Genomic DNA, 17,025 nt, shown 5'->3' on the forward strand with positions numbered 1-17,025 from the left:
AACCTTAAATGATTTTATAAGCAATTTTTGTGACCTTGACCACAGTCACTGAGATGCACAATTCTGATTTTTGGACTTAAAGGATACAAATTTGATAAGACTTTTCTGTGATTCTGAATTTTTTATTCTTATGTTCTCATATTGGGTAATTTTCCTTGATGATTCTGGTTGGCATATTGGTCTCTTATATGTGGCTTTGGATAGTTTGTGCTATTCCACTAAGTTGAGTCATGTTCTGTTGCTCAGTCTCAGCTTGAATGACAATTATTTAAATATGAGAGTGTATGCTCCAGAGCAAGGGTCTACCCATTACTCCATCAGTTAAAAATTATGCATTTTTTTTTGTTTTGGTAAATAGCTACCATTTGCAGTTTGAATAATTTAACAGACATTTGATGTACTTGGACATTATACCACTTGTCAGAATTTTTCCAAAAATATCGATACACAAAGAGCCTTAGTGAGCTCTGTTTCTACTCATGTCAGTGTAGAGGAATTTGAATGTTAACCGTTATTCAGCGGTAGCTATTGAACAGATCATTAATTTTTCATTGCAAAAATAACTTGTGCCTCCCCAGACTTATTAAATTACACATACAGTGGTCCTCTATTAATTTGACTTAATGGATTTGTAACTTGTGATAATTTGTCTCTTGATATCTTAATATTATTTTCTGAGAGAGTAATGAATTGAATTAATAATATAAATTAGGCTGATCTCCAGAAAAGAACCACATTTATGAATATGCTAGAAGGACACATTTACATAAAAATATCTGTTGTGTTGGTTAAAGCAGATCCCAGTGACTGTCTTGTTTACCTAGTTTAAGATGACATTTTCTGGAAAGGGATAAAATTTGAAGTGACAGAATTTTAAGTGATTTGCTTATTTGTTTTTTTAAGTTGAGCATCCTCAAAGGCCAGAGAAAGAGCCTTTTTATCTGGTCCTCTCATTTATTTTAACCCAATTAAGTATAATTTTGCCTGTGGTTTATATATTTAAATTCTGTTTCTAGGACATAACACCCTAACATTTGTGAACACAGGAGAAAGCAACATTTTCCTTTTGCAAAAAAAAAGTGATGCTTTCCTTATGAGGGGACAGTACATTCATGGTGACAAGTTACTGTTTCTAACTTGTGCATTGATGAGTAAGGTGTAGAGATTCATCTAGAAGCCTCAGAAGAACGAAATGCTGTCATCTTATTCTCACCTGATGGAAGAGAGTATGCTGATTTATATGTTGTGCTAAAATTGCAGTTTTCCAAATATTGATAGTTACAATGGGGCAACACACTCTGATTTTACTTCAGAGACTGCATAGTCATCTTTTGAAAGAAGTGTGCCTTGGTTTTTTATCAGTAGAAGTGCTCCCGGTGAAGTCCCGCTCAACGTGTCTCCCTCTTCCCTCAGGTTAGCTCTGCTCTGGTATCACACCGTCGTCCGCCCGTTCTTTGCCTTGGATGGCAGTGATAACAAAGCAGGCCTGGAGGAAGCGAAGGAAATTCTTCTCAAAAAAGAAGCTGCTTATCCAAATTCTTCCCTCTTTATGTTTTTCAAGGGTCGGATACAACGATTAGAGGTACTGTGCCTTCCCCCTTTTTGTAAAATTCAGTAAAACCTTCTGTTGACCACATCTATACTTGTCTTGGGAACGAGCTCCCAGTGAGCCTGCATGTCAGGGGCCAAGGAACAGTTTGCTTTTGTGCCCTTCGTTGCGTCACGAAAGACCCTCCCAGGAACCTTGAATGTCAGCTGCCGACCCTTCAGGAGCCGGGGTGGAGCCAGGGTGAGACGCGTGTCGGTAACGGGATGAGACTGGGGCCTCTACGTGGAAGCACAGAAGCGTCAGTGAGTCTCATAGTCAACACAACATACAATTGTGTGTGGGGGGGTTTTTTTGGAGTTACTAATAACCTACTTCTAAATTTTCATTTTGGCTAAGAATTGATATATAAACACAAGTTATTGCCTTAAATGTCAAGGGCAGGATCAGCTTTGAAATCATAGTAGCTTTTATTTCTCGTGTGCTTCATTTGGCTTGGTACTGTGCCCAGAGCGTTGTACATGCACTAAAGTTACACATTTCATCCTCAGAACGACCCTGTGGCAAAGACACAAAATTGTCATCAGCATTTTATAGAAAAGGAGCAAGGGGATCTTAGAGGCCTTCAAGTGACTTCCTGAGCTCACCCAGCAAGTGCGGCCATGCTGGCTAGTCGCAGAAACAGAACACGCCCTTACCTAGGGAGGGGACAGGTTGCTCTGCTTCTCCCTTGCACCTCTCTTTTTGTCTGCTTGCTTGATGACATGAAGACTTGAACAGAAATGAAAATGTTCATAAGAAATAAGCATAAAAGAGGTGGCTGTATTCTATCAGTGGTCGGCAAACTCATTAGTCAACAGAGCTAAATATCAACAGTACAGTGATTGAAATTTCTTTTGAAAACCAAATTTTTAAAACTATATAGGTAGGTATATTGTTTTAACTTAATAGGGTACTCCTAAACTGGCCTTTGAGCCACACTCAAGGGGCCAAAGAGTCGCATGGGGCTCGCGAGCCACAGTTTGCCGACCAGGGTTCTAGGTGAACCACTCATATTCTCACCTACAGTTAGTGGTAGATCAACGAGAGGTTTTAACAACCTCTGCCCTTCAGGTAACCAGGCACTCTGCCGAAATCAGCTCCCAGCAAATGCCATGAGTGCTTTTGAAGATTTATGCCTATGAATGTTTTCATGAGCATAGGGATGTTTTGTTCACGTGTGTGTGTGTGTGTGTGTGTGTGTGTGTGTTGGAAATGGAGTATGTATTATTTCCCCAATAATTTCTTTCCTTCATAAATTACCTCCTTAAATCTGAGAGCTCCTTACTTTCATATATGAAGTTGCATTTTAGGGATGATACTAGTAATTTATCATTGAAACATAGCACCTAAAGCTCACCAGGATGTGAATTATTTAAACCCATGTCCAAGTTGTTTTTCTTCTTATTATCTGGAAACTACTTTTCTTTGCATTTAGCCTCATGAGCCTTCAGTTATATTTGTCCCAGTTTTCTCTTCCTGTTGTTACCAGTTTAAAAGGGGTCTGTTTGCCTGCACACATCAAAGCTTAATAATCTATGAACAGAACTTGCAGCAAAGAAAGGATTTATTATTAGAAAGTTCTCCATGCCTGTAGTAACATGTAAGCTATTGCTCAAAGACCTGGCTCCTCAGTGGCTTCCAGGGGGTGGGTTATACAGGGGAAAATGATTAATCACGGCGACTAAGGGAGTTAGGGTCATGGTCACAGTTTTGGCCCATACTGATTGGTTAGCGGTAGGGCAGGAGATAGCTGATCAGTGCGTCTGGTCCTGACGCCAGCCATAGGGTTGACATTCATCTGGTTTCGGTGCTTTTCTGGACCTGGAGCTGAAACATGACTGAGGCCTTGATGTTATCTCCAGTTTGACTAAAACTCTGTCTTTGTGGTTAACAGACCCAAGGCTTTGTTCCTGAGATTATTTGATGCTAAACAAAATAGAAACAGACTCGAAGATACAGAGAACAGACTGACAGCTGTCAGAGGGGAGGGCATTGTGGGCCTGGGTGAAAGAGGTGAAGGGTTAAGCAAAAAACAAAAAAACCAAAACCCTCAAAGACAACAGTATGGTGATTATAAGAAGGAAAGGAAATGGGAGGAGGAAGGAGAGGATGAAAGGGGGATGAGTGGTGATGGAAGGAGACTTGACTCGGGGTGGTGAACACACTAGACGTATACAGATGATGTGTTATAGAATTGTACACCTGAAAGCTATGTTATCAACCAGTATCACCCCAGTAAGTTCAATAAAAAATAAAGATTCTTTGATGCTGATCAGAACCTCATTGTCCTGAGGGCTTAAGGGAGTGGTTCTCAAACATTTTGAAGTCAGGGCTCATTTAAAATCCTACAAATAATTGTAGCTGCACTATATACAAATTTCTGAGAAATATGTTAAAGTTGAATAGTAAAGAAAAAAATATAAAGTCTAAGCATGCTTTTATGTTAATTAAATGAAATACATATGACAAAATTAAATTCTAACATTAAAAAACATTTTTATGTTACATTTTTTGAGTTATGCTTTTTAGAATTCGTAAAACAGGGGTTAAAAAGTAAAAAACAACAAAAAACTTATCTTTTTATATATATAGATAACATTCTTAGTAAGATTTCATAAATTTGTCAGGTCCTAGCATGAATGTGTTAAGTTTTTTCATTCTTGTGTTTATGAGAAACATGAGCCTGATGTGTCCTAGCGATTTCTCCATATATTTGAAAGGCAAATTCTCATTTCCTCATCAATGCATTGAAGAATTCCTCTCATTTTACTCTTGTGTTGAGGGTAGAAAATCCTAATTCTCATAAATAGTATGTTGAAAATTGTAGTAAAATGTTAAAAGCTTTCTTAGATATTGCCACATATTCTTCTTTTATAGAAATCCAAAAGGCTTCAAGAGACAATTCTTTATGTTTAATCATCAATCCACGATCAAAGAATATAGCTGTCAGTTCTTCTTCTGTTAATGTTAAACCAAAATCACTTGAAACTTCCATGAATGGGTTTCTAATCCAGTCGTACTGTTCAGTGTTAAGTGATAGAAAATGGTATAAATTAAATTCTGCCTATCCGCATTCAAGTCCTGTTTTATTTACACTTAACTTTTGCTCCCTTCCAGAATCGGATTCTTCAATATCATGCTGCTTTTTGAGAAATCTATCCATTTTATTTGGGTGTATTTATCTAAAAATAATATAATGATGTGTTAATAATAAATATAATAATGATGTGTTAACAAAAACAGCAGTATTTCCGTAGTTAAATGGTATAATAGAGTAACTATATTTATTTTTATATCTGGGCACATGCCACGAACCAGCGCAACTAGTAATTCCAGGTCCCTAGTGGGGATGGTGTGGAATTAAGAAAATATAGGGTCGAGAGGGCTGCTGGCAAGAACAAAGTGTACCCAAAAACCACATCTTGCTTTATTTGTAGGGCAAAGTGAGGCATTAAGCAAATCTTAACTTTACACAAACAAAAGACAGAAGAAACTTGCCTCCAGTCTTCCCGGAGAACATGGGGGGTAGTGTAAACAATCTAGCACCACAGCTTAACAGCCTTTTGCAACCTAATCAGGCAAGTGAAGTGGGAGGTTGGGCAGACTGTCAGTTTACAGCCAATTCCCCACACCTCTGTCCCCCAAAAATCTAAACTTCAAAAACCCTGTTGGTTTTTTGATCCCCAACAGGCACATATTTCTCTGGAATACCATAGGGCACACCTGGAAATCTTCTAGGGCACACCAGTGCACCCTGGGGCACACTTTGAGAACCACTGGCTTAAGGATTAAGGGAATGGTTCTGCAAGGGAGAAGGAGGCAGGTGAGTTCAGGGTGTTGGATGAAGCCAGTTTGAATCAAAAGAGAAGGAAGAAGAAAAGGCCATACTGAAGAAATGCAGTTTCTCCACTACGACACTACCTTATAAACATAGTTCTGATCGATCTTTTGAGACCAGTCTGTATGTTAGTGTTTTTTTTTTTCAAAGTCAAGATAAAGGTCTTACATGTAGGAAAGCATGTTCAGCCTATTCAAGTTTCTCTCTTCTCTTGGGAGGAAATAACACTGTAAAAGGAAATTTTTAATTGACTGAACCTTCTTGCTTCAGTGATCATTCCTGAAGTGAAAGCTGGGTCCGGGGTAAGTGCTTTCCTAGATGTAAATTTCTTAAAGGGTAAGCATTATACATTTTGAATAACTCTGGACATGACATCTAGGATCAGTGTTCGGCAGAGATGCTGACTGGGTGAGAGCCTCAAGTTCACAGTTGTATGCAGCACAGCAACGGGTATTACTAGCTCTAAACTCGGATTTGAAGCTGTTAAGTCAAAATGTAAAAGTCAGGATTTATATTTTGTCAGGTTTACAAGTTTAGCTAATTTTTAATTTAAAACAAAAACGCTTCAGTTACTGAGTTTCTGACAGGCATTCAATCTCTCTTAGGGAAATTGTGATCTGAGTGCGGTTGTAGATGTTAGAACTTTTTCACTGTGAGCAGTTTGCTTACCCAACTGATACTTGGTTTTAAGGGGGAAAAAAAGACTGAAAGATCTATTACTACTTGTTTAGTCAGCTGTAGCCTGAAGATCAAATGGAATGTGGTGAGTGTTTCTTCCCAAAGGCCCAGAGGATAAAAGGATTTTAGGGCTAAGTTGAAATAGCATTACCCTCAAGGTATTTAGATGACAGTGGTTATTCATCTTTCCAGGTAACCCTGTAGGAAGCTGTCAGATGGTGACATCCTTTATTTTGCCGATGAGGAGCGCTGCCCCTATGAGGTCCCAGCTCAGAGTATGAAAACACACAGGGCTCAGTCAGCATGTTGCCTTCTTTGCTTGCAAAGAATCTTTTTCTTCTCAGTGAGCATTTAGGTTATAGCTGGAGCCCCTTGAGATCTTGATCAACAGAAACAGAGCATGGTCTGGGGCTCATTTAGGCAGGTGCATCATATGACACTGACTCAGTTTCTTCAGTGACTCAGAATCTGCAAAATTATTTTAACAGCAGCTTTGTGTGAGCAGGCTGTCACACAGGGTGACTAGCTCAATGTGTGCTGGTTAATTTACATTTTCCTGTACTCGTTGTCTTCAGATGATGTGCACTTTCTTTTCTAACGTTATGAACAACTTTTTACATGTCTTTAACATGTCTGCCCCTGTCCAGCCACTCGCATATCCCTTATTGTAGTGGCTTCATTATGTTCTGTTGTGATGGCCTAACTTGATGCCACAGTGAGTCCTACACCTTTGCTGGTGTGTGGGCTTCACTGCGCCTCAGGATGGCAGGTGACTTTGCTCTTGGGACTGCGGAAGCACATCGTCTCCGCCAGGCTGCCGACGGAGTTTTCTTCCTCTACTGCCTGTGCATCTCTCCACAGCATGTCTGCATGCTCCCACATCCAGCCCTCTCCGTCTCCTGTATTGTCCTGTTACCTATCTTAGGTCTGCCCTGTCTCCACCCACTTCATGTTGCTGTGAAGAATAAATAGGTTCTCACGGTACTTAACATGTGACAGTGCTAAGTGGTGGTGTGATGGTGGCTGTTATTCTTCCTGAGCACTTAGCCTGGGAAGGAGGTTCTCAGATTTTCTCTCTTTCTCTCTCTTAATTTTTTCTTCTTTTCCAAGTGAGAGGAGGAGAGATAGAAAGACAGACTCTTGCATGCACTGTGACCTGGACCCACCCGATGCTCTGCCCATCTGGAACCATGCTTACAACTGAGAGATTTTTAGGGCTTGAGGTGTAGGGTCCATGGAGCCATCCTTAGTGCCTGGAGCCGATGCACTCAAACCAGTCAAGCTATAGCTGTGGGAGGGGAAAGAGAGAGGGAGGGAGAGGGGTGAGAGGGGGAGGGGTGGAGAAGCAGATGGTTGCTTCTGCTGTGTGCGATGACTGGGAATCAAACCCAGGACATCCACCTGCCGTGCTGATGCTAACCACTTAACAGAACGGCAGGGCCTCCCTCCCTCGCTCTTTTTTTCTCTCTCTTTTCTACTGTCAGGAGAAATAACTTGTTTTGGTGTTGAGAGCTGTCAGTAAATCTAGGCCTGTGATTAGAAAAAATGAGTGTGCATGTACCTGTGGGGCTGTAAGTATTATACAGTTAATATATGTACTTTTCCCTAAATTTCTACAATGTAAGGAGCTATTAGGAAGTTGACCCGTGGTCATCTCAATTTTAAAATGTGAATCAGTAAGTTTGAATTTTTGTAATTTTTTTTCTTTTCATTCATTTAAGCCTATGGTAGTGATAAGTCCATTTATAGACAAGTGATTATTTTTCTTGATTATTTTTAAAGTATTAGGGGCAAATCTGAAAGTATTAGGAACAAGTCTACATTTTAATAAACTTTTTTCTCTCTCTAGTCCTTTCTTTTCTCTAAATCAAGGGGGGGTCCCCAAACTTTTTACACACGGGGCCATTTCACTGTCCCTCAGACCGTTGGAGGGCCGGACTATAAAAAAAAACTATGAATAAATCCCTATGCACACTGCACATACCTTATTTTAAAGTAAAAAAACAAAACAGGAACAAATACAATATTTAAAATAAAGAACAAGTAAATTTAAATCAACAAACTGACCAGTATTTCAATGGGAACTATGCTCCTCTCACTGACCACCAATGAAAGAGGTGCCCCTTCCGGAAGTGCGGCGCGGGCCAGATAAGTGGCCTCAGGGCCGCATGCGGCCCGTGGGCTATAGTTTGGGGACCCTTGTTCTAAATACAGATTTGTATGACTTCCCTCCTTCATTTTTAACAATTGACATAGTATGTAATATACAGGCATATTTATTTGGTTTTATGTGTATATATAATTTTGTATAAACACTTTATATAGTGCAGCTACTTAGTAATTAATTTTTAATATAAGTTTATTCATCTGTCTCTACCTTAAATGCTCAGATGAAGTTTGCATGAATGAAGTTTGATAAACCTAATGAAGTTATGTAGCATTTTGAGGACTCTTATTTTGAAACTGTTTTCTGAGCTTGAATTCATACTTTTTGAATATCCTGAATGCTGGCATTTTAAACCTTAGGTTTGGTTGTTGGAAACAAAATTCATGCATAGCACAAGATTGGCCCTCTGTGTGTATTTGTTGAATGAATAGTTGAGTCTGTTGGCAGGAAATCCACTGATCAATGTGAGTGACATCATTTCTTTGTTAAGAAAGGAAGTGGGTTATCAAGGACTGTCTCCTTTTCTGGTGCTGAAACTAAACCTTTCTCTAAAGCCAGTTCTGAGGAAGTTGCAAAAATGTCTTGGCCATGAGAGTAAGAGGATGGCCTTTCAAGGAAGGTACCAAATCAGGTATTTATATCCGGATGTGCTGGCTACAGAAGTGTGACTCTAAAGAAATGAACGAAATACATTTAAACGAAGTAAACAGCAACTGGATTTCAGCAAAGTCTGTGCCGCCTGCTGGGAGATGAGAAGGCAGGAACCCTGTCCTCCCAGGCTCTGCCCCACTCCGCTCTGCTCCTCGGGTAGGCCCTTGACCTCTCAGACTAGCGGGCAGCTACAGTACTTGATGAGGACGTGTTTGCTGGGCCTCAAGGCCATACCCAAAGGTTAGGATGAACTTCACCGGCTTGTGGATGGTCACATGATCTGTCTTATTTGAAGCTGCCTGCCTGTCCTTTCTGAAGCCTTCCTGCTGCATCTGCTCCTCTGCTCTGCCCCCTCCCCTATCTTGCCGAGGAAGGTGTGTGGTGGGATGTGGTTTCTTCTCTTCCTGGTAGTGTCTCAGGGTCTGCGTCCACGGCTGACCGTCCCCTCGCCGCCGTCCTGTCCCCTTCCTTCCCAGAGGGTAGGGTTTTATTCCTCCTTTCTGACCCCCATGCAGTTCTGTGTGGAAGGCGTTTCAGGATTTTTTAAAGGCAAAATTATGTTTTTCCTTGGTGTTTCCCAGAATAAGCGGAAGGTCAGTGTTTCTTCCTAGCCCAGGAGCCCACGATTGTGGCAGGAAAAGCAGAGTGGAGGTGGGTCCCCTGGTGATTAATTGATCAGGTAGAGAAGAGATGGAGTCCTCGGGACTCATGTGGAGTAGGGCCGGCTCCTTGACCGCGGGGCGCGTTGACCGTTAGGAGAGCTATGAGCTATCTGGTGGCAGTGTTCCGTTGTGTCTGTTGATGAACAAACCTGCCTCTTGTATTAGAACAGTGTGCCTCGCCAGCATGATGTCATGTTGTTATTTATAGGATCAGGAAGAAGGCAATGCAGGAAGAGCAATAATTCCCTGAAGTTCCATTAATTGCATCTTCTCTCCTTCCGTCCTACATGGTTCTCTTTGTTACTTGAGGCACCAAAAACTCCTGCTGCTGTTTATTCTTAGAACTATGCAGAATAGGAGATTATTCTGATGGAGGAGAGATGGAGGATATATCTGTCTTTACTTTCCAACAAGATAAATTCATATCGTGTGGTTTAACCACTCTGCACACTGGAGAAGATAGTAAAATTGCTAATAAGTGAAATACATTTGCTATTGCTAGACTTAAACTCTATCTTTACAGGCTGTTGGGTTGCAAAGCAAGTTGAAGGTTTATATGGATTCATTTCCCTGAGCTCACTAAATATGACTAAGAGGAGGAGCCTTCCCTCGTCCTAAGGGAAGCCCCAGTCCTAAGGGTGGGGTTAAAGGCACAGTCTATTGTCAGGTGTCCTTGACAGCAGCATTGATAATCAGTGGTGTTAATGCTGAATCACATGTAAGTGCATGGGTTGTCACGTGTCCTTCTGCATGCTACAGGTGACAAGGAGCGCCTCTCATTTTGAAACATCCATTATAATTTATTTTAAGACATTAAGCAACTTCACTAAAATAAGCCAGTGATAATTAAATACTGTTTTACTTCATTTATTTTGTAATCTTTAATATACACATATGAGACTTTATTCAGTTTCGTTTATAGTTATAATGTTTATGTGTTTTAACATAGTACAGTATTTATAAATAACTGGTGTGCAGACTATTTAGATTTCCACTGTGTTAATAATTTAATGCTTGTCTGTTGGAAAATTGTTGGGATGTTGGATTGTTGTTTTTCCCTATTACTTCGCAATATTTCACTTGATAGCAAGTACTGCAATAAATACCTTAGCATATTTTTCCTTGGGTTATAGTGTCAGTGGTGTCATTAGTAAAACCAGAGTATCAAGAGCTCTGTAGATCTTGTTAAGTGATGAGAGATTATACTCAAGAAATGATGAGACTGAGTATAGCCATTCATAATTCTGTGCTTGGTATCAGCAGCAGTGTTCTGCGGCAGAGTTTGTTTTTTTTCCATAGTGATTAAAATGAATGTGGTTTAAAGATAGTTCTTAAAATATTACAGATAAGACTCCTCATGTTCATCTATTAGAAGACTCAATATTGTTAAGATGGCACCATGACTTAATTGAGCCGCAAAGTCAATGGGCAAAGAATAGTCTTTTCAACAAATGGTGTGGGACAACTGAATATCCCATGAAAAGAATGAAGTTGGACTCAGTACCTCATGCTGTGTACAAGAATTAATGCCAAGTGGATCAAAGACCCAAATGTAAGAGTGAAAACTGTGAAAGCTCTTGGTTTAGGCAGTAGCTTCTTTGACATCACATCAAAAGCACAACAAAAAATTTACCTAAATTGAACTACGTCAAAATGAAAAAATTTGATGCTGTAGTGAGTACTGTCAAGAAAGTGAAAAAACAACCCACAGAATGGGAGACAATATTTGCAAGTTATAAATCTGATAAGGGACTTACATCTAGAATATGAAAAGGACTCTAACAACTCAATTATTAAAAGATAAATAACCCAATTAAACGAATAGGCAAAGAATATGAAAAGACATTATTGCAAGGAAGATATGCAAAGGGCCAGTGAGCACATGAAAAGATGCTCAACATCTTATGTCATGAAGAAATCAGAAACAAGCAAGATGCTATTTCATCTCTGAGCTAGTTATAATTTAAAAAAAGAGCTGGACGAGTGTAGGCAAGCATGTGGAGAAATTGGAACCCTTGGTAAACTGTGTGGTGAGGCTTGCTCATGGTCCCCTGCTCGGGTCTGTGTGTGGTGCTCGTTCGTGCCCTGCCTGGCAGGACCCTGTGCCTAAGAGCTTGGCTCTGGAGGCCGGCTTTTGGGCTGAGTCTTGTCTGCTTCCTCTGGCCGCCTGAGTGACCTTTGCCGAGACCCTTGATCTCTTTAAACTCTACTTCCCTCCTCAGTGAATGGAAACCCTAGTGGTGTTTAAGGCACAGTTTGCTGTTAGGATTCCAGGAGGTGGTCATCTTAGAGGCCTGCTGCTTCTGGAACTCTGGTTGAGAGCCAGTTGTTGTTGGCTGTGATGAACATGGTACTGCTGTGGCTAATGTTAGGGCTGTGATGCTAATGGTGACAGCCACAGTGTTCATGCACTGGAGGAGATCATGACCAAGTAGCAGGTAGGCAGGTAAGCAGATGAAGCATGGCCTGGCTTTGCAAAACAACAGTAGGCCTACTGAAGGGTGAAGCATGACACGACTCACCCGTGGTGCAGTCCCCACAGCTGGGAAGGACAGCCCAGAAGTACAGGTATCTGGGCTGGCTCTTGAGTCAGTAGGAGTTTGTTGTAGAGGTAACAGCATGGGGGATGAAACTGGTTTTAGCCCAGGTCCAGGAGAAGACCTTTCAGTGTCTGGTCTCAGTGGGGACGGAGCATAAGGTGGAGAAAGGCAGGTGGAATAGGCTGATTCCAGAAGCAGCAGAGCATTGGATTCGGTATCTCAGTGTGCATCACCTTTCTCAGGGGTGTCCTTGCTCATAGTAATCATGCATAGGATGCAGTGTACTGTTTCCATAGCCTTAGGGCTTGTGTTTTTATTCTGGTGTGTTTCCCTTTCTGCGTTCTTGTTTTGGGGTAGATTTCCCCTTAGTGTCATATTGAAAAGATGATTATAGTATTTTACTTGTTTTTCTTCTGTTTTAAACATACCCATTCAGTCAGGGTTCTAGCTCTTTGTTCCTCACTCAGATGGGCTGACAGAGCCTAGTTTTACACTTTTACCTACCCCTTGTCCTGAACTCTTGTATGAAATTTTATATTTTCTCATAGTATCATATAGAACTTTTCTGTTTTTATGATTTTAGACGCCTAGTATTTGGACACACTGATTTGTTAAACCTGTATTTAGTATAGTAGTCCTCACGTCTCCATGGTTTCCCAGAGGACTTGTTCCCCTGGGAATGTGTCGCATGTGGCTTTGGAGCTTCTGGCTCTGACGTGTAGCACTGTACGCAGGAGCCCTGGACCCGGGGGCTGGCGATCTGCTTCCGTGCCTTTGGCCCTGTCTTAAACAGTACAAGCACCTCTGCCTCCGAATGGTCACTCACACATCGGACAGTTGGCAAGAGCTGGGAGGCCTCAGCCAAGCCAGGTGCCCTTCCATGGCATTCTTTTTTTACCTGGAAAATTAGGGGGTTGGACTAGATTGGTGTTTCGAAGCGTGTGACTTGGAGGACTGCGTTGATGGCTAGTTTGTGTGTGACCCGTGAGAAGGGGCTCCATGCCTGGTCAATCAGAATATATCCTGGAGGTTCTCAGGGACTTGGTTTTGCAGCATAAAGTTGCAAAGAGAAGATGCAGGTGTGTATGCTCTGTATACCTGGTTTGTCTGACCAGGAAAACCCTTTTCACCCAGCACCCTGTAAGATCAGAGGGTTCAGTGTAACACTCGGCTACATCATTTTTCAGATTTCTTTCAGCCCTCAAATTTTATGGTTCTATGAATATACTAAAAACGAATTGACTGATTCAGGCATACTTTGTTTTATTGCCCTTTGCTTTATTGTGCTTTGCAGATAGTGCATTTATTTTTTAACAAACTGAAGGTTTGTGGCAACGCTGGGCCCAGCAAGTCTATCACTGCCATCTTCCCAACACCATTGGCTCACTTTCTGTCTCTGTGTCATATTTTGGTAATCCTTGCAATATTTCAAGCTTTTGTTATTAGATTTGTTATGGTGATCTGTGGGTCAGTGATCTTTGATGTTACTGTTGTAACATCTCAGATGATGGTTAGCATTTTTTTTTTTTTTGTATTTTTCTGAAGCTGGAAAGGGGAGAGACAGTCAGACAGACTCCCGCATGCGCCCGACCGGGATCCACCCGGCACGCCCACCAGGGGGCGACGCTCTGCCCACCAGGGGGCGATGCTCTGCCCCTCCGGGGTGTCGCTCTGCTGCGACCAGAGCCACTCTAGCACCTGGGGCAGAGGCCAAGGAGCCATCCCCAGTGCCCGGGCCATCTTTGCTTCAATGGAGCCTTGGCTACGGGAGGGGAAGAGAGAGATAGAGAGGAAGGAGGGGGGGTGGAGAAGCAAATGGGCGCTTCTCCTATGTGCCTTGGCCGGGAATTGAACCCGGGTCCCCCGCACACCAGGCCGACGCTCTACCACTGAGCCAACCGGCCAGGGCCATGGTTAGCATTTTTTAGCACCAAAGTATTTTTTAGTTGAGGTATGTGTATTGTTTTCTTAAACATAATGCTACTGCACACATAGTAGACCACAGTATAGTATAAACATAACTTTTATATGCATTGGGCAACCAGAATATTCACGTGATTCACTTCATTGTGATACTTGCTTTATTGCAGTGGCCTGGAACCAAATCCACAATATCTCCAAGATGTGCCTGTATATGAAATATATATCAACAAAGCTGTTATAAATATTTCTTTTTAATTGAGAGTAGGGGAGACAGAGAGACAGACTTCCACATGTGCCCCAATTAGGATCCGTCTGGCAACCCTGTCTGGGGCCAATGCTTGAATCAGCCGAGCTATCCTCGGCACCAGAGTTTGATGCGTGGACCAGCTGAGCCACTGGCAATGATGAGGAAGGGGGACATGGAAGGGGGAGAAGCAGATGGTCGCTTATCTTGTGTGCCCCCTTCAGGGGTCGAACTTGAGATGTCCGCAAGCCAGGCAGACACTCTATCCATTGAGCCAATCAGCCAGGGCATGTTATAAAATTGTTACGATGTTTTAATATTCAGAACTAACTACCTGGGATTATTTTGACAGCTTGCCTTTAATTCTTCTTTGGAAAAAGCCCACACAGAAGCTTGCTATTAGATGTCCTTTGCAGAAAATGCCACTCAGTTCTCGGAAAGCTTTTCAAAGCCACTCTTCTGATCATGACTTCTATTTGTTTCTCCTGCACAAGTCTCTGCATATTAGATTTTCTCCACCTGCTTTATAGGTTTATCTGTTTATTCTGAACTGCTGTCTTTGAGTAGCGTGACTGTTATACATTGCTGTATTCTCTTTCTGTGGTCTTTGTTTTTCTTTTTCTTTTTCTTTTTTTTTCATTTTTCCGAAGCTGGAAATGGGGAGGCAGTCAGACAGACTCCCACATGCGCCCGACCGGGATCCACCTGGCATGCCCACCAGGGGGTGATGCTCTGCCCCTCTGGGGCATCGCTCTGTTGCATCCAGAGCCATTCTAGCACCTGAGGCAGAGGCCACAGAGCCGTCCTCAATGCCCGGGCCATCTTTGCTCCAATGGAGCCTTGGCTGTGGGAGGGGAAGAGAGAGACAGAGAGGAAGGAGAGGGGGAGGGGTGGAGAAGCAGATGGGCGCTTCTCCTGTGTGTCCTGGCCGGGAATTGAACCCGGGACTCCTGCATGCCAGGCCAACGCTCTACCTCTGAGCCAACTGGCCAGGGCGGTCTTTGTTTTTCTGAGTTAATTCTTTGCATTATCTTTTCCACTGTTCATTTAATTTTTTGATAGCATCTTTAATATAAGCACATTTATTTTAAATTTACTGATGTTTTTCATATAAATCCCTTTCCATAATTTTAAAAGGCAGCATGGTGGACCTCAGAATGGGCTTTGCCACTGACTGGCTGTGTTTGAACTTTCTGAGCCTGTGTCCTGTGTGGACAAAAAGTAGGACAGCGACTTCCTTGTCAGCCTTAAATAATGTATCGTGGACATATGATAAAGCAATGAGTGCTTGGTCAGGGCTTTGCTTATTCAGACAGAATTGTATCTGTGTCGTAAATCTGCTGTGAAGCATTTTTCATCACAGATTTTGTCAAAATAATGTGCATAACAGTTGATACACCGAGGAACTCTTGTACCCCATGCATTATTCAGTTCCTCTGCCATTAGTGGTGCGTTTGGTACAGAACTCATTCTTCGAGGGGACTACTGTCCTTTTACATAGAGGTGCTGAACACATAACCACTATATTCCATTGTTAGCACAGGCAGACAGTTGTTGCCTATGATGTAAAAGGCCTTCTGGGGAATGAAAGCCAGGACAAATAAAAAAAGGCCTTGCCCCCAAAGAAATTGAATTATGAAGATAGCAATGTGAATGCATGACGAGGCAATCAAAGGGAAGTGACGGATGAGTGGATGGTCACCGTGAGTGGGGGCGGCCGGGAGGCGGGACCTGCGGCCCGTAGAAGGAGGAGGCAGTGGGGAGAGGAGGGGACGTGTGCTGGCTCCACAGGCACCATGAAGAGGTTCAGTTTCAGTGCCTCAGCCTCCAGCGGCTGTCTGGCCTTCAGCAGAGCACACACATCATCTGATGGAGCCACCAAGATTTGTGTCATCTTACCCACTACACAATAAGAGCGCCACACGTAGGTTTCTATGATGACAACTGTGAGACCAGGGCAGGCTGGTGAAGCCCACCGTCTTGAGAGTCTCAGCATCAGAACATTTATTTTCAACTACCTTGTTATGTCTAAATAATGCATGTTCATTTGGGAACATGGTAAAATGCACAGTACATCAAATAACAGATAAAACTCTTGCATTCCAGAAATAACTACTGTTTACTTTTGCCAGATAGTAGAAAATTGACTATAATTACCTGACAGAGGTCTGTATCTTCTAATAGGCTTATGTCAGAATAGCCCTTACGTCAAAAATTTGTACAGACCATGAGAGGACAAATGGAGATGCATTGAACATCCCCATCGTATAGAAATCTATGTATAATTTGCTAATCTGCAACTTGTATGCGTAGTTATCAGTAACACATGGTGTGCACTGTGATCCAGTTCTTAGGGACTTACTGAAATCAACTGTCCTTATTCCTGAGAAGTGTGTTCCAAAGTCACCATAATTTTTGATGATTTACAAAATCTTTTTCCTGTCTCATGTTACTCGCATTGGGTAGTCTTTTTCTTGTATGTGAAATTTTATTAATTGGGCATTTCAGAGGCCTCTCCTTATACCCTTTGCACGTGCTCAGCAGATCCTCTTGAAATAACACCGTCCTCATCACCCGTATTTCTAAGGAGACTGATTCCCTCCAGTGTGGGCTCTGTTGTTCAGTGTCACTCACTTGCTCACCAGCCTCAGGGATCGTGGAGCCCTGGCTTTTCCTCCAGGCTCATCGGCTGCTCCTCGCCCGTCTCTTCCATTGCTTCCTGCCCTTCTGCCCA

General features: G+C 42.2%; 1 protein-coding gene across 1 annotated transcript in view; it reads left to right on the plus strand.

Annotated features, from left to right (window-relative positions):
- TTC39C (tetratricopeptide repeat domain 39C) overlaps window positions 1-17,025 on the plus strand; it is a 126,426-nt gene that overhangs the window by 85,750 nt on the left and 23,651 nt on the right. Inside the window, exon 6 of the mRNA XM_066352539.1 lies at window positions 1,414-1,582. Within this exon, the coding sequence (XP_066208636.1) occupies window positions 1,414-1,582 (169 nt within the window). The remainder of the gene's footprint in view (window positions 1-1,413; window positions 1,583-17,025) is intronic.

This window comes from Saccopteryx leptura, chromosome 11 (assembly GCF_036850995.1).
Source record: "Saccopteryx leptura isolate mSacLep1 chromosome 11, mSacLep1_pri_phased_curated, whole genome shotgun sequence".
Classification (NCBI taxonomy): Eukaryota; Metazoa; Chordata; class Mammalia; order Chiroptera; family Emballonuridae; genus Saccopteryx; species Saccopteryx leptura.